Source organism: Neofelis nebulosa, chromosome 5 (genome assembly GCF_028018385.1).
Source record: "Neofelis nebulosa isolate mNeoNeb1 chromosome 5, mNeoNeb1.pri, whole genome shotgun sequence".
NCBI classification, from domain to species: domain Eukaryota; kingdom Metazoa; phylum Chordata; class Mammalia; order Carnivora; family Felidae; genus Neofelis; species Neofelis nebulosa.
In genome coordinates, this window is record NC_080786.1 from 85,453,547 (window position 1) to 85,481,042 (window position 27,496).

Below are 27,496 nucleotides of genomic sequence, written 5' to 3' on the forward strand. Positions count from 1 at the left end.
CAAGTCTCTGAATGGGCTTTTATGGAGGTTTTATTGCACAGGTACAATTGATTATATCACTGGTTACTGGTGTTTAGCCCAATCTCTAGCACCTCTTCTGAGGTCCTGAAAATTGCAACTCATAATCACAGGGTTGGTTCCTACTGCAACCAGCCCTGCGCAGAACCTACCTAGGGACACCCACAAGTTCCTCATTAGCATAAACTCAGGAAGTTAATAAATTGTAAGGGGATTATTACGAGTAACAAAAGACACTCCTCTCACCCCTGACTCAGGAAGTTACCAACAAGGGTTTTAGAAGCTCTTGTATCAGGAATCGGGGGGTGAAGACAAAATATATGTTACCACAACATCACGTTTTCTCCTTATTTGCTGAAAATAAGGAGTGAGCACTACCTGTGCCATCTTTTAAAAGTAAAGAGTTCCCAAAGAACATTTAGCATTTGTCATTATTCTGCAATCCTCTGTTAGGTCAGGAACTCACATGAAAATGTACTTAAAAATCACTGATCATCAACCAATCCAAAATCATATGCGTGCGTGCACACGCACACACGTAAATTTAGCATGCAATCTGCAGGGTTCACACACAGGTGAAATATGTAGTTTCCTGGTTAAGAATCCCTATCCCTGTGTGTCCAGCAGTGTCTGCAGGCTACAGAGAATTGAAACAAAATTCTATCACCTCCACATTCATTATTAAGGGAAAGGAAGAAAAAGTATAAAATAAATTATTTTTTTATTGTAGAGAGAGAGAGAGAGTGTAAGCAGGGGAGAGGGCCAGAGGGAGAGAGAGAAAAATGTACGAAATAAATTTTAATGAGAAATTTTAATGGAATTTGAAAGGTTTATGGAGGCTCACTATGTAGGCACACTTGATTAAATCACTGGCCTTTATGATTGGCTTCATCTCCAGTCCCTCTCCCCAAAGGTGAGCCCCATGTCGGGCTCTGTGCTGACAGCTCAGAGCCTGCAGCCTGCTTCAGATTCTGTGTCTGTCTCTCTGCCCCTCCCCTGCTTGCTCTCAAAAATAAAACAGTAAAAAAAAAAAAAAAAATTAAAAATTTTAATTACACAATACATAAACTTTCCTTGTAAAAACATTCAACAATAAAGTAAGGCAAACATTCTCTATAACCAACTCCCAATCTTCTGCCCACCCCTACAAACTTGGTTCCCTCCCTTGAGATTATCCATTAAATGGGTGGGTGTCCAAGTTGTTTCCTAATACACACATACATATATAGATTGGTCATATTACTTTCTTAATGTAAATGGTACCACACTATATGCACTATTCCACAACTTCGTCTTTTTTTTTTTTTTTTTTGAGAGGGAGAGGGAGAGAGAGAGCTCACGCAAGCAGGGGTGTGGCAGAGAGGAAGAGAGAGAATCCCAAGCAGGCTTTGCACCATCAGCACAGTGCTCGATGCAGGGCTCGAACTCATGAACTGCGAGATCATGACCTGAGTCAAAATCAAGAGTCAGAGGGGCGCCTGGGTGGCGCAGTCGGTTAAGCGTCCGACTTCAGCCAGGTCACGATCTCGCGGTCCGTGAGTTCAAGCCCCGCGTCAGGCTCTGGGCTGATGGCTCGGAGCCTGGAGCCTGTTTCCGATTCTGTGTCTCCCTCTCTCTCTGCCCCTCCCCCGTTCATGCTCTGTCTCTCTCTGTCCCAAAAATAAATAAAAAACGTTTAAAAAAAAAAAAAAAAAAAGAGTCAGGACACTTAACTGACTGAGCCACCCAGGTGCCCCAACTTGGGTCTTTTAGTGTAACAGGTAGGTCATGGAGATCCTTCACTTTAGTATCCAGAAACTTACCTCATTCTTTTTAACTGCCACAGGGTATTTCAGTGTGTTTATACCACAGTTTAGCCATTTTCCCACCTATTGAACATTTAGGTTGTTTCCAAGTGTTCATTGCTAAAATACAGCATCATCTGGGAACTTTTGAGAAATGCAAATTCTCAGGCTCAACTCACACCTACTGAATCTCCAGAGGAGGGGCCCAGGAATCTGTTTCCTAGGTAACTGTGATGCTCAGTAAAATTTGAGAACCACTGCTCTAGGACAAGTATTGAAAAGTGGAAACACCAGGTCATGAAATATGTACTTTAAATTTTTGATCCTGTCAAACCAAATGTATATTCAACCTCTCTCTGCTCACTCTCACCCTATAACCTATGCATAGGTTTATTAACCTTGATAACTTTTACACACACACACACACACACACACACACACACACACACACACACAACCTCTCTGCCATAGTCAAGTATCTCAAAAGAATACAACACGCTCATTAACTCGATTTCTTTATCTTCCTTTTTTTTTTGTTTTTAAAATGTTTTTATTTTATTTTTGAGAGTGAGAGAGACAGAGCATGAGTGGGGGAGGGGCAGAGAGAGAGGGAGACAGACAGAAACCGAAGCAGGCTCCAGGTTGTCAGCACAGAGTCTGATGTGGGACTTGAACTCACAGGCCATGAGATCATGACCTGAGCCAAAACTGGATGCTCAACTGACTGAGCCACCCAGGCGCCCCACCCACCTCCCTCTTTTTCTACTCCTTTTTCTCTCTCCTCCAATGATGGCTCTACCTCTCCTCACTCTTCTTCACTCACTCCACTCCCTTCCACAAAGTCTGGTTTATTACATCTCCCTAGTAATCTTGTTCCAATTTTTTGTGCCATTCTTCTACTACTATTTCTGTCTGGCCTGCTTTTCTTGCTGGACAGCCATTCCTCTTCAAAATCCATCAGTGACCTTTCAAAACAATGAAATCTAGAATCATGTTTCATACCTGTTTAAGCCTCTAGAAAGACTCCTTTAAAAGCCCTACTTTTCAATATTTTTAATATTTAAAGCCTTTGCTGGGGCACCTGGGTCAGGTCATGATCTCCCGATTCGTTGAGTTTGAACCCTGCATCAGGCTCTCTGTTGACAGTGCAGAGCCCGCTTGGGATTTTCTCTCCTTTTCCCCCACCTGCTCTCTCTCAAGATAAATACACATTAAAAAATAAAATAAAATAAAACCCTTGCCCACCTCCCTTGTGTTTGCTCATCACATCCTGTGTCTGTGTACTTCAAGCACCTGCAAGGCCAACTTCTAGCCATTTTCTGAACAAAGTAAGCTGCTGCTCACATCTTAGCTGGAGTCCTCTGCCTGCTCACGTATACTGTCCTGTGTCATCTCACCTGTGTCACCCTTTGAGACTCAGCCCAAGCATAGAGCTTTTCTTGAGTGGCCCCAGTCCTCTTTCAGACAGAATGAATACTAACTACATCTTTTGTGATCCCATTGTTTGCTACAGACTTCTTTCATAGCACCTAAAACAAAAGTTGGCAGAAATAAAATCATCGTATTCAACATTGTACTGTCAGTAGCCAAGACAATCCCTGATAGTAGCTGAAGCCCAATAAAAGCATCTAAACAAATCAATGAATTTGCTAAGCAACACAATAACACTTATCATAATGAAAGAGCAATAGAAATAGTTTATAATGCTACCTCTGTGCTTAGAAGACACATACAAAAAAAAAAAAAAGAAAAAAAAAAAAAAGAAAAGGACAGCAGTGACTAAAACAGATTACGTGCATGGATAATTCACAACCCTGTGTCAACAAGTACTTTAAAACACAATTCAAACTGCCTAAGTAACAGCACCAGGCCCAGGATTTTGCTTCTAACTATTGTATCAGAAAACATTTTCTGGGGGCGCCTGGGTAGCTATCAGTTAAGCATCTGACTTGGGCTCAGGTCATTATCTCGTGGTTTGTGGGTTCGAGTCAGGCTTTGTACTGACAGCTCAGAGCCTGGAGCCTGCCTGGGATCTGCCCCTCCCCCACTCACACTCGGTCTCTCAAAAACGAATAAACATTAAAAAAAACCCTCGTTCTTTGACTCTCCCCTGCTTGCACTCTGCCTCTCTCTCTCTCTCTCTCAAAAATAACCAAACTTTAAAAAAAAAAAAAAACATTTTCTGGAAAGTGCTGGTATTGTCCACCATAATGTTGACTGGTCTTTATCCCACAAGAGATTGAGTTTTTTGATATAATGAGGTACATAATCTGAAGGTGTTTTTAGACTTAATTTTATTTTTTATTATTTATTTATTTATTTTTTAATGTTTATTTATTTTTGAGACAGAGAGAGACAGAGCATTAACGGGGGAGGGTCAGAGAGAGGGAGACACAGAATCTGAAACAGGCTCCAGGCTCTGAGCTGTCAGAACAGAGCCCGACGCGGGGCTTGAACTTGTGGACCGCGAGATCATGACCTGAGCCAAAGTCAGTCGTTCAACCTACTGAGCCACCCAGGCACCCCTAGACTTAATTTTAAAACTGTGGCACATTCTGAACCTCACAGCCTGATTCTACTTGAGTAGACATTCCCACGTTCTTCTGGGATATGTGCCTCTGCTTAGAGACAGCTCATTTATGAGTTTATTTTATTTTTAAAGGTTTATTTATTCGAGAGGTGGGGGGCAGGGAGGGAGAACCAGTAGGGGAGGGGCAGAGAGATGGAGACAGAAGAGCTATTAGCACAGAGCCCGATGCAGGGCTTGAACTCACAAACCATGAGATCATGGCCTGAGCCAAAGTCGGACACTTAACCGACTGAGCCACCCAGGCGTCCCTGTTTATGAGTTTACTAGGGTCCACAGAACACTTCCAAGCAGACATATTTGTACCTAATCAGCAAAGATGGAAAGGTGACCAGTGTCCCATGTACTCAGAAATAAGCCACTTACCAGCTACGAACTCTGTCCCTGCAAGTTCTGCAGTTGCAAGGAAGTCATCGAGGGAACTCTGTTCAGTTACTGACTGAAGATTAAGACGACCCCAATCATAGCCATCATTGAGCTCACTTGTGTGCAACTATGAATAAAACACAGGGTAAATAAGACAGCTGCTCTCTTCTGCCTCTGACGTTTGAAGAAACTTTACACTCCCAAGGAACTATTCTGTGGTCTTGAGAGTGGTGTCAGGCCCTTTAGAGTCAATATTAATACTGGTTAACACTTAAAAGAGCACTTGTTTACCTCTTAACAGGCACTTTCCATTTTCAAAACCTTTTGAAATAAATTTTATTAACTCTATTTTACTGATGAGGAAACAGTCTTGAATAAATAAAAATAACTTGCCCAGAGTTGCTGCTAATAAGTGGTAGAGGCAGGATTTGAATTCAGACTGTCTGATCCTGGCAGATGTCGTAGAAAATTTCTGATGGAGACCCACAGTAAAAAAATACATGTTTAGGGGTGCCTGGGTGGCTCAACTGGTTAAGCGTCCGACTTTGGCTCAGGTCATGATCTAGCAGTTTGTGAGTTCGAGCTCCATGTCGGGCTCTGTCTGTGCTGACAGCTCAGAGCCTGGAGCCTGCTTCTGATTCTGTGTCTCCCTCTCTCTCTGCCCCTCCCCTGCTCATGCTCTGTCTCTCTTTCTCTCTCTCAAAAATACACAAACATTAAAAAAAAAAAGTTTTTTTAACATGTTACAAAGTCCTCCAAATGCTGTGATCCGCAGAGTGATACAATTCTGTGCCATTCAGTAGGGCAAAATAGGTTTCTATTTTTCTTCAGGACAGAATCCTGAAGCAGAGTTACCTCATCACATGTAATACACTGATATTTTGAATTCTATCCTGTTGGGTTAAAAAACCAGTAGATGGGACTTACATAACTAATTTCCAGGAGCAATACAGAGTTTGATAAACACTATTCTAGCCACATGCTCAGCACAGGTACAAATAAATTGCAAAGTTGAAGGTTAAAAGATTAGGTGGTCTAAGGCCACAGGCCAGCAAAAAAAAAAAAAAAAAAAAAAAAAAATCAGAGTAAGGATTAGAATCCAGTTTAGAATTCATATTCAATCTTCTTACCACTTCCTAAAGGATATACAACAAATTCCTTCAAAATCAATGAAAAGTTACCAGTAATCTACGGAGTAACTTGGACCTGCTGACTGTTGCAGAGCCCTGTATGCGTTTTCTCTGCCCAGGGAACGGATGGGAATCAGACGGTGTGACAGTGGCTCGCAGGGAGTTAGCACTAGGGATATTTTTTATTTTAGCGTAGGTTCTTACGGAAAACCAAGTGAATCTCAAATACCTGGGAGTATGAGTTGACCAAACAAGTCAAATTACCTCATCCATTTTTCAAGGATCTTAAAATTATGTTCATCCCCAGGCCCTGGGAAATGTAAGGTCAGCTCGCCACATTTTGGAGATTCATCTTCCAAAGCGAAACCCTTAGGGAATAATAAGGATGCAGCAAGCATCTGCGGTATTTTGTTATTTCTGGTGGCAAGCAGCCGCTCCTGGGGTTGTTGCATTCTTTGAACAACACCAAAATCAGTAGTTTTTCTGTCTTTCCTACTCAGAAACTCTCAACGTCCCTGGCATTCGAGATCCTTCAAGTTCTCACAATAGCTTCACCATCACACTAGCCCTCCCTTCAAGCCTCTACCTCTGCGCCTTGCTCGAAGGACTGCTTATCGTTCTGACAGTAACTTCCACCAACTCATCTTTCACACTTGATCTTAGCCAAAAGGCCGAGAAGCGATGCACCAACTCATCTTTCAAAACCCTACTTCGGCGTCACTTTCCCTAGAAAATGTTCCTGTGACCTCTGACCCCAGGCGGATCTCCTGACTAGAAAGAAAGGCTTAGAGAGAGGAAAAGCTCTGTGTTACCCAGGAATCGGCGTGACGGTGGTTACGGCTCCGCTGAGTCTTCTGGCGGATAAGGGCCCGGCCGAGAGTCCCGGCATCGGGCGCTCTTCTGCGGCCCATGTTGGCACAGCACTCGCGCCAGGCCTCTCCGCCCGGCACGCGCGTTTTCCGGTATTCAAGAGCTCGACCCCCGGAAGTGACGTATAAGAGAGCCCAAGTGGTGGAGGCCCGAGTTGAAGAGAAAACGGAATAACTTGCTCCAAACTGCCCTTTGTACATCTCGCGTTGCCACTATTATAAAATATAAATGTGAAAATGGCCTCATAATTGAATTTCTATGACTATATCTGCGAATATCTCAAATTTGGATAAAATGTTTGAATTAAAAGAATGGTACTTTCCAGATTCGTGCGTTGATCTTTAGCGTCCGGCGAGGAACTAGGAGACCTGAAAAAATGGCCGCTCGTATTCTGGGTCCTAACTCCGCCTCCCAGCTGTTTTTTGTCATTGAAGAGGCGGAGACTTACAGCCGCGCGAAGAGGCGCTGTTTCCTGGCGCTGGTTTTCGGCCTGCGTCTGGAGGTATGGTCTGACACCTTCAAGTCCGGAATCTAAGTAGTTTTTGTTTACTTAGTCTTTCCTAGCTGCGAACTGGGGAGAAAAGTCCTTGCCTCGATGGGAGTTCGGAATGGAAGGATGACTGTTTCCAGAATTTGGCAAGGTTGCATGGAGAGCCCACAGGATCTGACTTTAATGAGTTTAAAAAAAAAAAGGTTCCACTTAGAATTGCATTAAAATTTCCTATAATTAAAGTGAAAACAGTGCCGGCTCCACTCTTTGCGGCCTGGGCTTTTGATCCTCACTTCATCGTTAATTTCCCAAAGCTGGGAATGTAGAATGCTGGGTTAGAGTTGTGTGGGCGCTGGGCGTTTTACCTGCATTTAATTAATTGTGAGAACCACCTCAGTGTTACCATGCTCAGAGAGGAAGCAGCTTGCTCAAGTCATAGGTGGAATTTATATGGTGTCAGGAGCCAAACCCACATATCATCAACTACCTTATATGTTCTTGGGGAGAGGGAAGAATGAGGGTTGTGAGAGGGCATTTCAGAACCCAGTGCTTCTCAAACTTGAACATACCTGTGGATCCTCCCAGGAATCTTGTTACCAAGCAGTTCTTTTTTTTTTTTTAATTTTTTTTTTAACGTTTATTTATTTTTGAGACAGAGAGAGACACAGCATGAACGGGGGAGGGGCAGAGAGAGAGGGAGACACAGAATTGGAAGCAGGCTCCAGGCTCTGAGCCATCAGCCCAGAGCCCGAAGCGGGGCTCGAACTCACGGACCGCGAGATCGTGACCTGAGCTCGGTTAACCTGAGTCGGTTAAGTCGGACGCTTAACCGACTGAGCCACCCAGGCGCCCCAAGCAGTTCTAATTAATAAGGTCTGGGACTGGGCCCAGTACTCTGTACTTCTAACAAGCTTAGGGGTGGCACTGATGCTAACGTTCCGGTCCATTGGCCACACGTTGAGTACCAAGAGAAGTCCACTCCCTTCCTGTTCACATGAAGGCGCTGAACCGTCTAAAAAGTCAATCACAGTAAGTTAGGGGCATGCAAAGCTGGGACCATACCGCCCACCCATCTTTGGATTCCCAGCCCACGTGTGCTACACCTCACTGCTGACCCATACTGAATTGAAGTGAACTTTGGGTAACAACCAAAGGATCGCTGAAAAGCCATGTAGTAGTTGACTTCAGGAAGTCAGTGCCCACAGATGAGTGAATGAATGCATCAGAACATGGTTTCTCCCATTTCCTAGCGTAGAAACGGTATATCTTTAAAGAACTTGAACATAATCTCTAGAAGTAAGTTATGGGAAAGATCCATGGAGGAGAATTAGCAGACAGTTCCTGGAATTCTCTTGAAGCTGAGTGGTGAAAGATAAAACTAACTCATAAAGCAGGATTACATGGATTTTACATTCTTTTTTAAAAATTTTTTTTAATGTTTATTTATTTTTAAGAGAGAGACAGAGGGTGAGTGGAGGAGGGGCAGAGAGAGAGAGGGAGACACAGAATCTGAAGCAGGCTCCAGGGTCCAAGCTGTCAGCATGGAGCCCGACGCGGGGCTCAAATCCATGGACCACGAGATCATGACCTGAACTGAAGTCAGACACTTAACCAACTGAGCCACCCAGGCGCCCTGGATTTTACATTCTAATAACAACAGTAGATGATATGAAGAAACCTGCCATCTCATTACTAGAACTCAATCAGGAACTTGGGATTTCTCCCTCGTCTCCTTTTCCAGATTTTGTCATCTCCAGAGATTCAGTGAAAGCAAACACTTTGGGTTCCTGTTGTCGTTCTTCTCACGTTCTTCTCCAAAATACCTTAACCAAGTAAAGTGATCATTTAATCAAGACTAGTAGAGAGTCAGACACTGGCATTGTAAGATTATCATAGCAGCAGCTATTCTTGGCTGACAAATAAGTAAGGCATAAATAATTCTAATATTTCCCTCAAGACATTTCTCAAATCTACCACTGAAAAAGAATGACCCGAGCCTCAGTTTTCTTACATGTTTAATGGGGATAATAATAATTCCAGTCCTGCAGAGGCAGCAAATGAGATACTGCTGAAAGATCATTGCCCGGTAGTTTGTGGGGTACCACTTTTCACAGCTGAGCAGGTAATAGGTAATAAAGCTGAGCAGGTAATAACCACCACCCCCCAACAACTGGATGATGCAGGTAATAGTCCACATGTATAATTGACCCATGTTGTGGGATTATGAGGCCAGTTCATTGAGAAGAAGGAGGAGGAAGGGGATTGAGGGTGCTGATGAGATAAGAGTACGGGGTCCAGACTTGGAGGAACAAAGTGAGATCAAGTGGAGAGTGATGATAGTGGTGGTGGAGGGTGGGGCAAGGCGCTGGCTGCAAACCAAGGGAGGGGTGTTGCAAAGATGAATCAGCCCAGGTCTCTGCCGGCCAACTGAAGAAGCCGTTCCTCCCACACACACCAGGGAACCACACGACCCAGCCAAACTCCTCTCATCACTCTGTCACGACAGTGGAAATGCTCATCCACCAGGCCTGTGCCTGAAAACTGGTCAGATTCTCCTGATTCCCCGCATAGCTGAGCTCTTCTGTTGAAGCCAAGATTCTCTGAACAGCTGACCTCTGGAGGAGGTTGCATTGATTTTGATTCATAGCCAGCTTCCAAATAGCAACAGAGAGCGTTCCTCGTTGACGGTGTTGCGTAACACTTGATTTACTGTGGCTAAACAATGTAGTCGCGAGCCCTGAAACCCACACCCAAGGAACAAATTTTAGAGTGACTCTCCACTCTCCATCTCTGCACTGTTGTGCCTCTGGGTGTCACATCTGTCCGGGGAGGGAGAAGGGAGAGTGGGTGGGTTTCTGGTTTTAATTTTCACCCCTTGGCCAAAAACGTGTCAGTGGCAGAAACCCTGTTCCAAGGCAGGCTTGCTGCCCTGCTTCTCCCTCTCGCTCATTCTCTACAGCACCTCATTCCAGAAGGGCATGAAGGCGGTTTGCATGAGGCTGAGAGTTGTGAAAATAGAAGTCTGGCGGTCTCCACAGTCACTGACTCAGTAAGGAAAACTCCCTCCGGTTGTCTGCCATTCTCGATTTATCTCCATTGAAAATGGGCGGATTCTTACACATGAGTGAGTTTCAATAATCTAGCAGCCTTTTATTTGTGGTCATTATCAGTGATTAACTTAAATCACTTCAGTCAAACATTGATTGCCTGCTTGTGCAAGTCATTCCACGTGGAATGAAAAGTATAAAAGACCTTTTGCTTTGGTGATAAATACTGCAAGATTCTACTATATTTGAACCTGTGAATTTTCTACCAAACTGTTTTATGCAGGATATCCAGGGTCTTTTACTCACAGATGACTTTGTAATTATTTTGTTTCCTCACAACAGTCAAGTGAGAAAGGGAACTTTTATTTTTCTGAACTTTCAGTTGTAGAAATTGAGACCCAATAAATTGAAGCAAAGACCAAAGTGACTCACTCCTCAACATAGGAGAGTAGAAATAGAATTAATAATAGCCAACTCTAAAATCTGCAGATAGAAAGTGCCACGTTTTCCCCATTCATTCATTCATTCATTCATTCATCATGAGGCTCTGGGGAGTCAGCACTGGACAAACACCCTGCCCCCATGAGCTTACATTTTGGTGGTTATCAGACTGCAGAGGGATTCATCCAAAGTTAAGTTGCTCAGGTCAACGGTGGAGCCATGAACCACACCACCAGTTAGACCCTACTCTACCAGGATGGCCTTCTGACCACTGGGATTTTACTTTTGTTTCTAAATGTGACCGCTCCCCTTAAATCACTTGATAAGTACACTAAGAAGTGCTGGCATGTCCACTCGGATGGTGAGGGAATGAGAAAAAGGTGAAGGAAGTGTTACTAGCCTCAGGAAAGGGGCCTCCAAGACTGTGGGGGGGGCCATTTCTGTTTATGCGAAGGACTGTCATCGGGAAGGGAGAGAAGATGGCTCTGAGTAGACACAAGGCGAGCAGAACTAGAACAAATGGGTAGAAAATACAAAGTTGCAATTTTAGTTTCAATTTGTTTGAACTTTCTGACAATCGGGGTGATTCAAAGATGGAGTGGACAGCTTTATAAGGCAGTGAGCTCTCTGCTACCAAGGGTATTCGAGCACAGGATGGATAACCAAGTGCCAGGATGTTCTAAAGCAGGTTCATGCTTCAAAATGGGGGTTGGAATAGATGACCACTAAGGTGCTTAACAGAGTTCTTACCCTGAGAGTTTCCCTTCCCCTTCACACTACTCTATGTCACCCTGGTATTTGAAATAACAGGGCAACAGCGATGGCCTCAGAAATTGACTGGGTGACTCAGTCAATTAAGCATCTGACTTGATTTCGGCTCAGGTCATGGTTTGTGAGTTTGAGCCCTGTGTCGGGCTCTGTGCTAAAGGCATGGAACCTGCTTGGGATTCTCTCTCTCCCTCTCTCTTTCTGCTCCATCCCCATTCTCTCTCTCTCACACACACACACACACACAAAAATGAATACATAAACTTAAAAAAAAAAAAAAAAGAAAGGGTGCCTGGACTGGCAGTAGCGGGGCAGTGCCTCCACCACGTAGCTCTGAGAAAAGACTCTGTCCTGCCCTCCTTGTCACGTGAGTGTGAGGGTACTGTGAACCATCAACTAGCAAATTCAGCCATCGTCCGTCAGTTACAAATGCTATTATCACAATGGAAAGTGTTAGGGTCCTAGGTTTCTGTTTTTAAGCTAACCATGCAGGGGTTACCGATTTCTCCTCCCTCCAACTTCAGAGGGGACAAACCCATCTGGTTCCTGTCTCTGGTGGTACCGGTGAGAAAGGCTCAAGGTTTCCCTTCTTTTGACTTCTTTCTCTTGCCTTTGCTTTTCTGCCTGGGTTTTGTCTGGGTGGCGAACATCATAAGCACGCAGTCCATGAAAGGAGGGGCTTCAAGGCAAGCGTGTGCCACAGGGACCTCCAGAGTTCAGAGAAATCTACTTGTCTACTGTTTCTCTCTCACTCCTGAAATGCCCTGCCATGGCCTCTGTTTTCAGTTGAATGGTGTGTCTCAAAAAGATAGATTACAGGGGCGCCTGGGTGGCTCGGTTGGTTAAGCGTCCGACTTCGGCTCAGGTCATGATCTCACGGTCCGTGAGTTCGAGCCCCGCGTCGGGCTCTGTGCTGACTGCTCAGAGCCTGGAGCCTGTTTCGGATTCTGTGTCTCCCTCTCTCTCTGCCCCTCCCCTGTTCACGCTCTGTCTCTCTCTGTCTCAAAAATAAACGTTAAAAAAAATTAAAAAAAAAAAAAAAGATAGATTACAGTCCTAACCCTAGATACCTGTGGATGTGGCCTTATTTGGAAATAGGGTCTTTACGGATGTAATTAAGTGGAGATGAGGTCATACTGAATTAGGGTGCATCCTAATGCAGTAACATGTGTTTTTATAAGAAGATACAAATTCGGGCACATAGAAAACACAGAGGGAGGGCGCCATATGAGACGGAGGCAGAGATTCTGTAAGTGAAGGAATGCACGGATTGCGGCTGCCTGAAGCTAAGAAGAGGCAAGGAACGATGCTCCTTTCTTCTGGCCTCCAAAACTGTGAGAGGAAAAGTTTCTGTTGTTTTCACCCCCCTGTATACGGTGATTTGTTATGGCGGCTCTAGGAAACCAATATAGCCTCCTGCAGTCTCAGGACTGGAAGGGAACTTGCTTAGGTTACCTACTGGGAGGCCAGGGCCCAGACAGGGGCAGCATCTGGGACCCTCTGTGACTCAGGGCTAGGATGTGGGTGTCTAAGCTCCAGTTGTCATCACAGCAAGTCCCTGCTCAGATGCCCAGTGACTCACCACAGCTTGGGAGACAGTGTCATTCAAGGCCCTCCAGAGTCCTGCCCTGAGCCAACTTGAACACCAAGAGCACAGGCTTTGGTGATCTTGGGCCAGTTTCTTAACTCCTCCCAGCCTCAGTCCTTCTCCTCTGTATAGTGAAGAGCGTATCATGGACCTCACAACACTCTTATGAGGATGAAACATCTGGATGGATCCAAAGCATTTAGCACAGTGTCTGACACATAGTAGGTGCTCAGTATGCTTGAATTCCCTGCTTTGGGCCCAGTCGTTCAGAGCTCAGCAGTAACCACCCTCTGCATGGGCCATTTTCTCCCTCTGGACTGTCTTCTGTCTTTGCCCAAAGCAACCTGCCTGTCTGTCTTTCAGTGGAGCATGGAGCCCATTCCACCCCTCCCCCCTCACTAGAAGTTACCTTTTCCTCTGAGCCCCCAGTACTTTGTGTTAACAAAGTTCAGGTCACACTTATTTGCACCTATGTTTCACCTCCTACAGCATACCAAAAGTACCTTTCTGAATCAGTGGACTCAGAAGCTCCTTAAAGGTGAGACCGTATGCATTTCCACAGCACCTAGTGGGGAGAGGCCGGTGCATTAACATTTGTGACTGAATAGCTGTCACTTTGCCAGCTGATTTGCATAGCCTAGCTAAAGATGTGCCAGGCTCACATGCCCAGAGAGAAGTTCAAAAACAAGAGACAAAGGAAAACACAGGTTGCATAATAACCTTTCTCAGTGTGAAAACCTCCAAGCATTTACATACACGTTTAATTTCATCGGTACTTCTTTATGCTGTTTTCTGTAAAATAAGAACTGCCACATTTCTCATTGTTTTCCAAGTGAAAATCCCAGAGAGATTAAGGGCCACTGGGCAGAGCGGAGGAGCCCAATGGGCCACCAGACTCTCCTGGACCTGGGCGTGATCTTGACCGCTAGAGAGACCAAAGTCTCACTGTGTAGATCCCATGACAGTCTTGCTTGACTTTAACCTCTTTGGTGGCAGTGACAGCCAGTAACAAGGGGACTTTCCATTAAGGGGTCCAGTGAGCAGCAGCTTAGTCAAGTCACAGGGAGAAGTGTTTGGTTGGTGAGAGCTGCACCTGCCCAGTCTACCAAATGAAGCCATGAGCCCCCAAAACATAGCCCTTCAGAGAAGAGGAGAGTAGCAGGACATGTGTTCTATACACTTGTGTATTTAAAGTCTCCAGCTTTATGTTTAGCCAAAGGAAAGTGCCCTGAATTGAGATTCAGGCCACGTGGGTCCTAATCTTGGCTTCACTGCTAAATAACAGCATAGCCATGTATATGCACTCTCAGGACCTCAGTTTCCTCATCTGTGAACCCAGGGAGGGGGTTGACTAGATCGTCCTGAAGGGCCCTTCCAGCTCTGACAGCCTGTGCATATGATAGTCCGATTGCTGTGAAAATAAACACGCGGTTAATGTTTGTTCATTCTACATACTGACTTGGAGGCAGGCATTGTGCTTGGAACTGAGGACAGGAGGATGAATCAAATATAGTTGCTGCCTTCCCAGAGCTCATGGTCCAGTACAGGAGGCAGAGTTAAAGACAATAAATTACGATAAAGCAAGTACAAAGGTAGAGATACACATAAGGAGCGTGAAGAAGGAGTTAGGGAGGCCGGGCCCTTCTCCTGGATGAGATGGTAGCTGAGCTGGCTCTTTAGAAATGAGTAAGCATCAGCCAGGGGAGGGGACAGGAGGAGGTCGTTCCTGTTAGAATCACTTAAGCAGTGACACAAAGACAAGAAACAGTTTTGTCTTCGTGAGCATGGTGAGAAGCACAGGCCCTCCTCCATGGCTGGAGCAGAAATAAGGAGGCCAGGAGAAGTGGCGAATGAGGCGGGCAAGTGCCAGACCTGAAAATACCCATCTTATGCTGAGAAGCTGAGGCCGCAACGTGTGGTTGGTGGGAAGCCACTGAACGGTTATAATGAGAAGGGTCACCAGGTCAGATGTGTGGTTCGGCGTCAGTGTGAAGGGTGGGTTTGAGGGGGACAGGTCTCAAGAGAGACTTTCGAGCCTGGGGAAAAGGGGCAGGAGAAGGTGTGGATGCGCTCAGTGAGCAGGTTAGTTGGGACTGGCGCGTGGTTAACATTGCCCTGACTGCCATGGTTTTCTTGAGAAAGCTACGGGTGCTGTGCTTGGCTCTGGTGGGGAGTGGGCAGCTTTGGAAGAGTGGTGAGGCCAGAGGGTGCCCACTGAGGAGACCGGGGGAGGAAACGGAATCAGGATAAGAGAAGAGATGGCGGGCTGGGAGGTGTATCGCTACTGTAACAGATTAACCATAAACTTGGTGTAAATCAACATGGACTTCTAATTCTACAGGCTAGAACTCCAGTGCAGGTCTCATCAGGCTGGAACCGAGGTGTCATAGGCTCTCCTTTGTGGAAGCTCTAGGGCAGGATTTGTCCTGGCCTTTTCCAGTTTCTAGAGGCTGCCTGCACTCTTTGGCTTGTGGCCCCTCCCTCCATCTTCAAAGCCAGCAAGGGAGGGGTGGGTCCTTCTCACATCACAACACATCACTCTGATCCTCTCTCTGCTGTAAAAAAAAGAAAAGAAAAATGGAGATGAGATGCATATACCATAAGATTAACCATTTTAAGGTCAACAATTAAGTGATACTTAGGGCGTTCACAACGTTGTGCAACCACTACCTCATGTAGTTCCAAAACATTTTCATCACCCCAGAAGGAAGCCCCATATCCATTAAACAGTCGTTCCCTATTCTTCTCTCTCCCCAGCCTCTGGCAAACACCAATCTGTGTTCTGTCACTATGGATTCACCTAATTCCCTATAGTTCATATAAATGAACTCCTTCAATATATCACCTCTTCTGTCTGGCTTCTTTCACTTAGCATAAAGGTTTTGAGTCCTCTGCTTTCACTTTGAAGGACACTTACAAGGGGGCGAAGGGAGGATAAGAAGCCACGAAGGAGCTGATAGTGGGAGAAATGAAGTGGGCCAGGGCAGGGTTCTCCAAACTTTAGTATGTATTCGATCACAGAGGAGTTTAAGCAGAGATTCTGATTTAAGGGAGCCAGAAATTGGCCCAGGGGATTCTGGTGCAGCTAGTGGGTGAGTCCACTATGTGAGGAATGCTCTTGTAGATCCTGGAGGTCTTGAGGAGGTTAAAGAATTGATATAATAAGAGTCAGAAATGAGGAGGGCTTAAGAGTCAGAGGCTGTAATCACACAGTAGGATTTTTGAAACTGGAGGATCCTTCAACCTGCTGAGCTCATCCCCACCTTCAGGCCTGCACATCAGCTTAGCACAATGCCATCCAGATACATAGTTGTAAGTGTTCTAGTACCCACATTAAAGAGGTAAAAGGAAACAGGCAAAATTAATTTAATTTTATTAAATTTTTTTTTGATGTTTTATTTATTTTTGAGAGAGAGAGAGAGAAAGAGAGAGAGACCAAGTACGAGCGGGGGAGGGGCAGAGAGAGAGAGAGAGAGGGAGACACAAATCTGAAGCAGGCTCCAGGCTCTGAGCTGTCAGCACAGAGCCCGGCGCAGGGCCCAAACTCACAAACCACGAGATTGTGACCTGAGCTGAAGTCAGACGCTTAACCAACTGAGCCATGCAGGTGCCCCCAAAATTAATTTTAACTATATATTGTATTTAACTCAACCAAGCTAAAATATTAACATTCAATATATAATTACTATACAATTATTGAGATATTTTATATTATTTTTTTCCTAAGTCTTCAAAACCCAGTGTGTATTTCATATCTGCATCACATTTCAATTTGGACCAACTACATTTCAAGTGCTCAGTAGCCACATGTGGCTTGGGACTGCCTTATTGGTCAACACAGGCTAGAATGTTCCTGCATAGCTGACTCCATCTCGTTGAGATCTCTGCCCAGAGACACCTTCCCTGGCCATGCTGTCTGAAACCAATCACTGTCTGCTCCTAACACTGCTGGGTGTTTTTTTTTTTTTGCACTGAGACTTATCACTGTTTGATATTTTATTATTTGTTTGCTTATTATCTGCCTCCCTGTAGGATATAAATCCCATAAGGGCAAAGACTTGTTTGTCTTCTTTAATGCAATATCCCTAGCAAATACATCACATCCACCATAGACTGTCAACAAATGTTTGTTGAATGACTTGGAGGCTCCCAGATGAGTGAGTCATTTGCTGTCTCTGAAGCCAGCATTCATTTAGGGGGATGTTAGGGGAGGAGAACCGAGAGGGCGGATCATTACGTAAGAATTAAGGTGGGAGAAAACCAGCCTGAAAGCTTTCTATGAGCTCAAAGTCTGACTGTCAGATGTCAAATTAGAGGCCAGGTTTCTTTCCAGCTCTGACTTGGCCATGTGTTGATTCAACCACTGCCTTATCCGGTTCTATGAGAAACCATCCCACCGAGTGGCACTTCTGCCTGGTACCAGTAGATGGGGCAGCATCACACAAAAACAGTACAGTCTGTGGTCTGATGTAGTTTCTGACCTGTTTCCCAACCGACTCTGCTAATGTTTGCTTCTGGAGCTGCCCTGTGTCTCAGAGCTGTGGTGTGGGCTCATAAATGGTGCCACCAGCTTTCCCCGCTGAAGAAACCCAGCCCCCAGCCTCTGTTGTGACCTGTGCTTTCTGAGGGGGTAGCCAGCTTCTTCACAAGGTGAGGCGGGCCCCAGAGGCTGGCCCACGCCCAGACGGGCAAGAGACAGCCTGGTCCTTCTCCTCCTGGGTCTGTGAGCACCAGCACCGAGTGTGACTCACACCTCAGAGTGTTCACGTTTGCCTAGAACCTTTCTGTCCTCTCGAGGCTGAAAACAAACTTATTAAGAAGGCGGCCCAGGTGTGGCAGAGACCAGTCTGCAGGAGCAGCTCTGCCCAGAACCGATGCTCTAGCTGCCTCTGAAAAGCCTGGCCTGCCAGTGGGATCCTTCCCCTCATTGGGCCACACTGGTCTCCCTGCTAACATGTGACTCCCAGTGGGCCCCTTGCAGGAGATGAGACAAGCCTTAGACCCCACCGCTGGTCCTTCCTTGTCCTCCCTAAACCCATCTGACCCTTGGACCTCCGAGCAACCTGGAAGCGTTATCTGCTTGAACATGACATCTACTATTTCAGAGTTTAGGCTTCGAGATTATGGACCAGCTAAAGGTCACTTAATCCAGGTTAATTTGGTGTGTTTTTACCGGAATTTTTGGTTTGGAGCACATACAGTGTACTTCATTGCCACTGCAAGATATTCCAGAACTTTGAGCAGAAGAGGAATTAACCTTGGCTTAAATGGCTTATTATAGTCCTAACTGGTTCATTCCAGCACCAGGCCTGGTATCCCTCCCTTAGCCCATTAATATAGCTGAGGAGTAAGGCATCACAGCTCTGGTCTAATGACACCCTGGGGCGAGTCAGCCATGAAAAAGCCATTCCATCCCTCAGAGACTAGGAGGGCCCCAAAAGCAGGATCAGGAAACTTTCTTTACTCACTGTTATAATCATTAAACTCCATCCCAATCTGCCCATGTGCATGCATTTTCATGTTCTGTAATTTCACTGTCCTCTATATCCAGAAAGCCCTTCAACTTTTCCCTGCTTGGAGCAATCCTGTTCATTCTTCAAACACCACCTTCTGTGGAGCCTTTTCTGATTTTTCTACTCATAACAAACCTTCTCTTCTTCCGGCTTCTCATAGTACTTTGAGTCTTTCTCAGGGCATTTAGCCCGCTCTGCCTTCTGGCTCATATGTATGTCTCATTCATTAGGTCAATGATCAAGTAGTGCCTATTTGTACTAGGCACTGGGGGATACAGGGTGCTCTCACAGTTTCAGTGGAAGCCCAGAGCTGGGTGGAATTTTTACATCCTTTATTGGACTGGGAGCTTCTTGGAGACAGGACCTGGGTCTGTTCCCAGCTAAGGGCTTGGCAGCAAAAAGTACTCGGAAAAGTTACATTGAAACTCAGCACCAATGACTCTGAGAAAATTGGGTTAGAATTCAAAGAAAAGTTAAAAGTTAACAAAGGTAGCTCCAGAGTATTTCCAGGAGGGGCTACAGTGGCTCTGAAATCAGCAGTGTTGACATGGAAGCCAGAGACATCTGAGATCCCCAGTGGATTGGGCCTGTGGGGTAAGAGGGTCCACTGTCCTCTTCCAGGACCAACTTGGGAGTTAGATGCAGGACCAGTCTGGACATTTATCACACATTCCAGCCTAAAGGTTTTTTTTGGCTTTGACTGAGCAGACCATGGAGGCAAGCAGGTTTTCTTGAGGGCCCAGAAATGAGTTACAAGCCAAGGGCCAAGCTGGTCAGATGATTAACACTACACTGTTTGGGTGGCACAAGAGAAAAGCATAATAATGTGAATGTCATTCTTTGTGGAGGGTGCCTGGTTATCAGATGCTGAAATAGAAAATGTCATTTGAATTTTTACTAGGAATTCTCATCCAAATTGTGTCAATGATGTAATAAAACTGAATGACCGGCCCACCAAAGTAAAGTGAGTTCTAACCACACACATAAGCATACTTAGAAATTGTATAGAGCTCAGAAAGCAGCTCTCCTCTGAGGCCTGAGAGCAAGAGCGGCCACTGCAAGGGATTGGGATCAGGAAGCACTTTATTTATGCACTATATACCATATTGTTCACTCCAGCCACCCCATTATGTTCAATCTTGTTTTTCACTATCTGCTTGCCTGTGCAGAAAGAGCTCCAAATAGTAAAAGTCTCAGTGTTTTCTTTGCTTCTATTTCCTTTAACGAAATAAAATTGTGAAAAAAATATAATATTAAACAGCACCCAGTCATTCTCAGAGAGCTACCACACAAGGAAAGAACCACTATTTCCCCAACTTTTTTGCGTAGTAAATTACTCTAAATTCCACCTTCCACCACTTCCCCCAGAAGTTTCGATGTAGACATAGGTTTATTTAGTGAGTTGCAATTCAGCCTGGGGGTGGAGTGCCAGAATACAAGTTGCTTTTCCCGAGGGGTAACCCCAGGTCTTGGCGATATCTACAGATAAATGAGATGGTAAACTTGAGATGTAATTGCGGGATTGGACCGGTTTCCCCTTTCCCTTGGCAAATGGCTGCAGCCAGGTCCCTTTAAGAGACCAGGAACCCGCCGGGCGTCCGAGCCCGAAACGCATCCTCTTCTCTGCTCCTCCCCTGTCCCCGCGCGCCGAATGGTTCGCGCCGGCCTATATTTACCCGAGATCTTCCTCCCAGACTGCAAGGATGTGAGGCTGGCCAGCCGGACACCGCTCGCAGCACGGGACGGGCACGCCGCACGGGCGGACAGCAGTCCGAGGGGACCTCGGGAGCGGAGTCGGACACCCCCGGAGGGAAGAAATGAGGTAGCGACCGTCCCCAGAGCCGACCATGCGCGCGCGCCGCCCTCGGCGCCCCGTGCTGCCCGGGTCGAGCCAGCCGGGACAGTGAGCCGGCCGAGCCCGAGTACCCCGCGTCCGGCCGGAGCGAAGATGCAGTGAGCCACAGCCGGAGTGCTGCGCCGGGCCCACCGCGGCCAGCGGGAGTAGCGTCTGACTGCACTTGGGGCAAGCAGCTGATTCTGGGACCAGCCCAGTCGAGGGACTCTCGGTCTTCCGCACTCCTTGGGGTGGGGGAGCACTGGCCCCTGGGCACACTCGCCATCCAGTTTCCGCAGCTTCTAGTCTCAGCCCAGGGGAGTGTGTGTGTGTGTGTGTGTGTGTGTGTGAGAGAGAGAGAGAGAGAGAGCGAGCGAGAGCGCGCGGGGGAGTTCCACGTTCGCCCAGGAGTTCCTGCATATTCTCGCCCCGTCCCGGCTGCTTTGGCCGGGGTCCCCTCTCTTTGCACGCGCGCATCTTTTTCCCGTTCTACTCTCATTCCGTCTTTCCTTTTGCTTGCCTAAGACTCTTAGTCCTGGTCCTTGCCCGAGCTGGGGTAAATCTGTGCGCGCTCCCCCACCCCCCGCCCCTCGCAGCTGAATATTTTCTTTCCATTAAAAATTTTTACCCATACCCTCTTCGTTGGGGTCCCCGAGCATTCTACTCTCTACCCACTTCTCTACCACTGGGCCACTCTCAGCAGAGTTTTATTTTTCTGTCTTGCCCGGGCCGAGCCCGGCCGGGGCGGGTAGCTCAGCTGGGCTCGCACCCGGCGCTCCGCCGCCGCCGCCCAGCTGCGCGGGGGCGCCCTCCGGAGATGCTGCCGTGGAAGAAGCACAAGTTCGAGCTGCTGGCCGAGGCGCCGCCACGGCAGGCGTCCAAGCCCAAGGGCTACGCGGTGAGCCTGCACTACTCCGCTCTCAGCTCGCTGGCGCGGGCGTGCCCCGAAGGCGCGCTCAGCCGGGTGGGCAGCATGTTCCGCTCCAAGCGCAAGAAGCTGCACATCACCAGCGAGGACCCCACTTACACCGTGCTCTACCTGGGCAATGCCACCACCATCCAGGCGCGCGGCGACGGCTGCACTGACCTAGCGGTGGGCAAGATCTGGAGCAAGAGCGAGGCGGGCCGTCAGGGCACCAAGATGAAGCTGACTGTGAGTGCGCAGGGCATCCGCATGGTGCACGCCGAGGAGCGCGCACTGCGCCGCCCGGGCCACCTCTACCTGCTGCACCGCGTTACCTATTGCGTGGCGGACGCTCGGCTGCCCAAGGTCTTCGCCTGGGTATACCGGCACGAGCTCAAGCACAAGGCGGTAATGCTGCGCTGCCACGCGGTGCTGGTGTCCAAGCCCGAGAAAGCGCAGGCCATGGCCCTGCTGCTCTACCAGACGTCGGCCAACGCACTCGCGGAATTTAAAAGGCTCAAGCGGCGGGACGATGCGCGTCACCAGCAGCAGGAGCTGGTGGGCGCGCACACCATCCCGCTAGTGCCGCTGCGCAAGCTGCTCCTGCACGGACCCTGCTGCTACAAGCCGCCGGTGGAACGCAGCCGCAGCGCGCCCAAGCTAGGCTCCATCACCGAGGACTTGCTCGGCGAACAGCAGGAGCAGGAGCTGCAGGAAGAAGAGGAAGAGGAGCACACCGAGGGCTGCCTGGAGGAGGAGGAGGAGGAGGAGGAGGAGGAAGAGGACCGTGCTGGGGAGGAGGACCCGGCAGCGGAAGAGGCCGAGGCGCAGCGGGCGCTGGTGGTGGCCATGCACTTGGAATGCGGGGACTTGCTGGACACGCTGGAGAGTGGCCGCGAGGAGGCGCTAGGGGGTGGCGGGGACTCGGTGGGCCCCGGGGCTGGGCCGCCGCCTCTGCTGCTGGGCAGCGCCTCTGACGTGAAGGCCGAGCTGTCGCAGCTTATTAACGACCTTGGCGAGCTCAGCTTCGGCAACGACGTGCGCAGCCTGCAGGCCGACTTGCGGGTGACGCGCCTGCTGTCCGGCGAGAGCACCGGCAGCGAGAGCTCCATCGAAGGTGGGGGCCTGGACGCCTCCTCGGCCACCGCCGGGGACCGGTCGGGCCCTGACGACAGCGCGGGCCCAGAGGAGCCCCACTAGGGCTGAGATCCCAGCAGCCTCCTGCGCGTGCCCCTAGCGCCCCACCGTGACTCCCCACGGGTCTTTTCGACAACCTCCTTACCCGCAGTTCTCCTCCCTCCCTCCCCCATCCCATCGCCCCCCCTCCCCAGAAGCGGGGAAATGGGACACTTGAGGCCCAGAGTTACCCTGCCCCTCTCCTTCGGCACATTTGGCTCTGTTTGAAGAGGTGAAGAGGGCCGAGGTTGTGTGTGGGTGGAGACATGCGAGGGGGCAAACCCTGCACGGAAGGAGAGAGAGGCAGGGGTGAGGGAAGGGCCCGCTTGTTAGCTGGCCCGCTGGTTAGCAGTCCCACAGGCAAGAGGTGCCTGCAGGCCAGTTTCCTGTTTGTGGGGCAGCTGGGGCCTGAGGAGGAGGGGTTAATTTCCTCTCCACCCCACCGACCCGCCGGAATAACAGTAACTGGGAGCCGCCTAGCGCTGTCCTTGACATGTCATTAAAAAAAAAAAAAATCTGCTCTCACAATGTTTGAGGCTCTAATGCCACCTCCTTGCCCCAGTCTTTTTGGTGCGAGAGCTTGGGTTGTTTACCTCAGACTCAGACCCTTGAAATTCTGCCAAATTCCTCAAATAACTGTTTAGGGGTGTTGGGGGGGTGGGGATGAAAGAAAGTTGCATTTTGTTTACAGTTAAAGACATCTAATATCTGAAAAAGGAGTTTTCCTTTCAAAACACACACTTTACTCCTGCTCAAAAGATCTCCCTCCATGATACTGTGTAAAATATTTTGCACTGTTGTGAAGTATTTTTGACATTTTTTTTTTGTACATAACTGTGTTCTCAGAGCTAAATGTTTATATCTTTTGCTGTGCAAAAGGGACATGTAAAGTGTTCAGTTGTACATACAGAAATGTGTATAAAACATTTTGTTATTTTTTAAGAGTAGCCCTGCTCTGGTTCTGTTTGCACGTCCAGCAGCGAGAGAATAAAGAGGACAATGTAACAGAACAGGTGAGCGTCTGCTGAAAATGCCTGGGCCCTTGGGCTGACAGAGGGTCTGTCCATCTCTGGGATGGTGTGGTAGGACAGGGTTCGGCCTTTGCAGTGCTTGGAGGTGACTGGAGAAGGGGAACCCACTGTTTGATAGTCTGGGGTCTTTGTGGCCCTCCACTATGGGGGGTGCCATGGCTGGTGACAGCCCTGGCCTTCTCCTTGAGTGTATCCTCCCGTATTCTTCACTCAGTGAGTTGTGGGGGTGTGGGCCTTTTCTGGTCTCTCTGAGTTAATTCTTGGAGATGCAAGGTGGTTCTGGACCTCGCTCCCAGACTTGTGAAGTTATTTAGGGACGGAGTGACTTTCAGGGTCTTCTGAGGTTTTACCACCTTCTTCTGTGGGTCACCTATTCCTTTACAAACAGCTCAAGGGACTTTAAAGATCGACTGGAGACCTGAAGAAAGTGTCCATGGGGCTCTGTGAGGAGTGGGATCGTCACTGTTTTCCCTGGGAGGAAAATCAAGGACAGAGGGAGGGAGGTTGGTAAGTTCTGATCATGGCATGAATGAGTCATGGCACAGGTGGGGCTGGTGGGGAGGCCGGCGGAAGAACCTATTTCCTTCCCTTCTACAACCCAGCGTGACCCAGAGGGGGAATGGTGTGGAGGTCAAGGCAGACAAGAACTGTCAGAGCTGTGTGTGTGTTTGTCTCCGGCTTTTCAGGCTTTCTGTGTGCTTGTTTCTGTTGTAAACTCCAAACAGATGTCTCTGGCTTGGCTACACCCGATCAGCTGGAAGTTGTAATAAGAAGCTGCCTAAACTGTGCCTTCCTCAAATTATGTTTTCCCTTCGCCCCTTTGGGCTCTGTTTCCTGTGTTGCAGAAACGGATCCCACTCTTGGCCTTCCCTGCTGTCCTGAGGCCGCTGCTTTGTTTTCATCATAATTATGTCTCTTTTTTTTAATGTTTTATTCATTTTTGAGACAGAGGGGCAGAGAGAGAGGGAGACACAGAATCCGAAGCAGGCTCCAGGCTCCATGCTGTCAGTGCAGAGCCCGACATGGGGCTTGAACTCATGAACCACAAGATCATGACCTGAACCGAAGTCGGACGCTTAACCGACTGAGCCACCCAGGTGCCCCAAATCATAATTCTGTCTTGAGCAGCTAGACCCAGAGATCCTGAGGAGGGTGGAATTTGTTGAAACCATAGAGGAAGGGAGGGTGAAAGACTTTCTTATTAATTGACAGGAGTGGTTCAGGCATAAGATCAGCTTTAGAAATGAAAAGAAAGGGGTGGGTGGATGGAAAATAACTAAAAGACACTCAGAATCACTTCTTAAGGGCATCAGGATAAGGTCCAGGCCTTTGAATCTGTTATATTTTGGTTCGCTTGAGTCCCTACCCCTCTCCCCACAAACCTCAGATGCACATCACTGCATGACATTTAAAACCCCCAGGTGGAGAGAGGTCAGGAAAGTCAGATCCCACCCTCCCCAGATGCTCACAGTGTGCCTTCCATACAGCTCTCACCTGACTGGCAGGCAGCTTGTGTGGCCCATCACTATCCTGCATGACTAGATTTCACATTTCAAATTATTTTCACACATTGCCAAGTCCCTCTGCTCTTTGAACCAGATGCAACATTAAACAGGGTGAAGACCATATGGCTAATACTTGGTGGTGGCACAGGGTCTGTGTGTGTTCATTCTTAACCAATTTATGTGGCTAGTGACAATGCTAGGGTTGGCTTTTGCCTGTGATTGATGGGGGTATGGCGACTGGTCAGAAAGTTCAGAGAAATGACCTTTAAACCAACACCGTCAATAAATATAAGGCAACTGTCTCCTTAAAGTCTAATTTTTCCACTTGTCTGATTTATAAATAGGGAAGGGGGGTTAGGGGCTGAGGAAGGAGGAAGGAGAAAATAAGAAAACTGCAAAAGAACTGGCTCCCTCCCTCCCTCCCTCTGGGTGCCCTCCCCTTCCCTCCTTCCTCCCCTCTACTTTTTGGCTTTTATCCCCACTGCACCCCACAGCACTCTGGCTGATGTAATTCTAGAAGAGATGCGAAGGTGATACATGATTCACCTCTTCTTACATCTCGGTCTTCCAGGGATGATATCACTAGTGTAAGAAGAGAAGTTTGAATGCAGAAAACAAAAACTGAACACTAATTTGCTCCTGACACTCGGAGAGAAAAGAGGGTTGTGACCAAAGCAAAACCAAGTACTTAGATGAAACGCATGTCCCAGAGAGCACCTGAGGTGTGGTTGACTCGCCACATTTAGCCTCTTTCCTCCTGGCAAGGCGAGGCTCGCCTTTCTCCTTTGCGTCACCTGACGGCACTTTAAATGCAGTGAGACGCTTGGCACATTCTTCCCCAGCCTAAGAAATCCTCGGTGTCCAACAATGCACCATTGACCTGGAGAAAAACGAAGTGACTTCCGGGTGGCAAGAGCCTCCGTTGCGGGATGGCATTGTCCGCAGAGGAGACATTCAACTGCAAAAACATCATCCCCTGTTCATCTGTACGGTTTCTTTTGTGTGTTGATGGGGAGCGAGGGAGAGGTAGGACCCAGCAAAATAAACAATAGTATTACCTACCCTCTCAACGATTAGAGTTTCAGAGAACACCCACTCTGCACACATGCGTCCTCTCCCCTCCTGAAAGCAGACGTCCCCCCCACTGCCCCCACAGTCAGCAGGACAGATTTTAAACAAATTAGAAGGGCCTGTTATACTAAGAAAGCACGGTTACCTCCCAGGGACAGAGTTGCTTTCAAGGGCCCTGCTCCTGAAAGGAGAGAGGACTGGCTGGTAGAATCCACCCCTGGCACCAGTCCGGAGATGGAAAAACCTCACAGGAGTCACCAAGGATCTCGAGAAACGTAAAAAATTCTATTAGGAGCAAGTTGCCCTCGTTTCTAGGAGGATTTAGTAATCTAATAAGCAGAACTCTTTCCTCCATGTGGTATGCATCAGTGGTCCTCGCATCTGCTGGCGAGCGATGCATGACAGAGATGGGAGTGTGTGTGGACCGGGCACCTGGGAGCCACATCTGACACGCGGGAGACTACTCAGGGCTCCAGGAGGGCCAGGAGGCCACGCGGGCCAGGGCACTCTGTACTCTGGACACCAGGTTTATCCACACGTGGCCACATCTGGATCTGGCTTTATTGTCCGCTGGGGCCTTTGCTGCTCCTGCTGGCTCATCAGTGTTCACAGGCCACAGTGTGCCTGAGGCCAGCCAGGCCACCCTCCCTAACCCCCCCCCTCCCCCATCTGCTCTGAGGTGACCCAATTTGAGCAGCCCTGACTAACCACTGTTTTGGTGGCTTGAATGACTGGGTGGCCCTGGAGCTTGGCACCCATTCCTTCCCTTCTTTAGGTCTGTGTAATGGCACCAGCAATGGTCCGTGTTTTTGACCTGCATGGAGGGTGGCCCTTCTGATGCGTCCTCTGATGCTTCCCCTCTTCATCTCTCCTGTAATGCGTCATTTCCTCCTGTAATGCATCACTTCTCTCTGGCTTCTTCTACTGCCCAGCTCCCCACCTGATCCTGTCTTCATTTCTCCCCCTGCCCACAAGCCAAGCTCAGACCTTAAATCAAAGCTAAAAGGGAAGAAAGCCCAAACTTTAAGGGACAGACAAATCAAACGCATAGTCATCGGTCAGCACCAATCCTGCAGTCCCTGGGCATGCTCTGGCCCTGTCCCCCACTTACAGATGAACAGACTGAGCCATAGAGGGGTGAAGTCATGCCCAAGGTTACACAGGAGGGATGAAGAACCAGGGGTCCAGACTCTGAAACCCGTGCTCTTTTCATGCTCCTCCAGTGTTAATGGCTTATAACCAGAGTTTTGGTTTTGGGATGGCAGAAACTGGCTGTTGAATTTTTCTTTGATTCCCCGTTTCTTTTGTACCTCTACATTCCATCCATGGTAGAGGCTTGAGGATAAGTATTTGCCATGCCACTCATCAACATG

The 27,496-nt window shown here is 48.0% G+C and overlaps 2 protein-coding genes and 1 long non-coding RNA gene across 3 annotated transcripts in view; 2 read left to right on the forward strand and 1 right to left on the reverse strand.

The window, feature by feature from the left end:
* Window positions 1-6,855, reverse strand: part of LSG1 (large 60S subunit nuclear export GTPase 1) — a 36,102-nt gene extending 29,247 nt beyond the window's left edge. Inside the window, exons 1-2 of the mRNA XM_058730900.1 lie at window positions 6,698-6,855; window positions 4,756-4,882 (exon numbers count right to left, since the gene is read on the reverse strand). Coding sequence (XP_058586883.1) covers window positions 4,756-4,882; window positions 6,698-6,796 — 226 coding nt within the window. The 5' untranslated portion in view covers window positions 6,797-6,855. The remainder of the gene's footprint in view (window positions 1-4,755; window positions 4,883-6,697) is intronic.
* A 299-nt stretch (window positions 6,856-7,154) lies between these two features.
* LOC131512361 (uncharacterized) overlaps window positions 7,155-27,496 on the forward strand; it is a 52,716-nt gene continuing 32,374 nt past the window's right edge. Inside the window, exon 1 of the long non-coding RNA XR_009262109.1 lies at window positions 7,155-7,257. This is a non-coding gene — a long non-coding RNA (uncharacterized LOC131512361). The remainder of the gene's footprint in view (window positions 7,258-27,496) is intronic.
* Window positions 20,068-23,458, forward strand: FAM43A (family with sequence similarity 43 member A). Its single transcript, XM_058730901.1, has one exon. It carries the CDS (start codon window positions 21,254-21,256, stop codon window positions 22,538-22,540), a length of 1,287 nt encoding a protein of 428 aa, XP_058586884.1. The 5' UTR covers window positions 20,068-21,253; the 3' UTR covers window positions 22,541-23,458.

What these genes read in the sequence shown, in the direction of transcription:
- FAM43A (XM_058730901.1), top strand. Translation starts at nt 21,254, where the DNA reads ATGCTGCCGTGGAAGAAGCACAAGTTCGAGCTGCTGGCCGAGGCGCCG.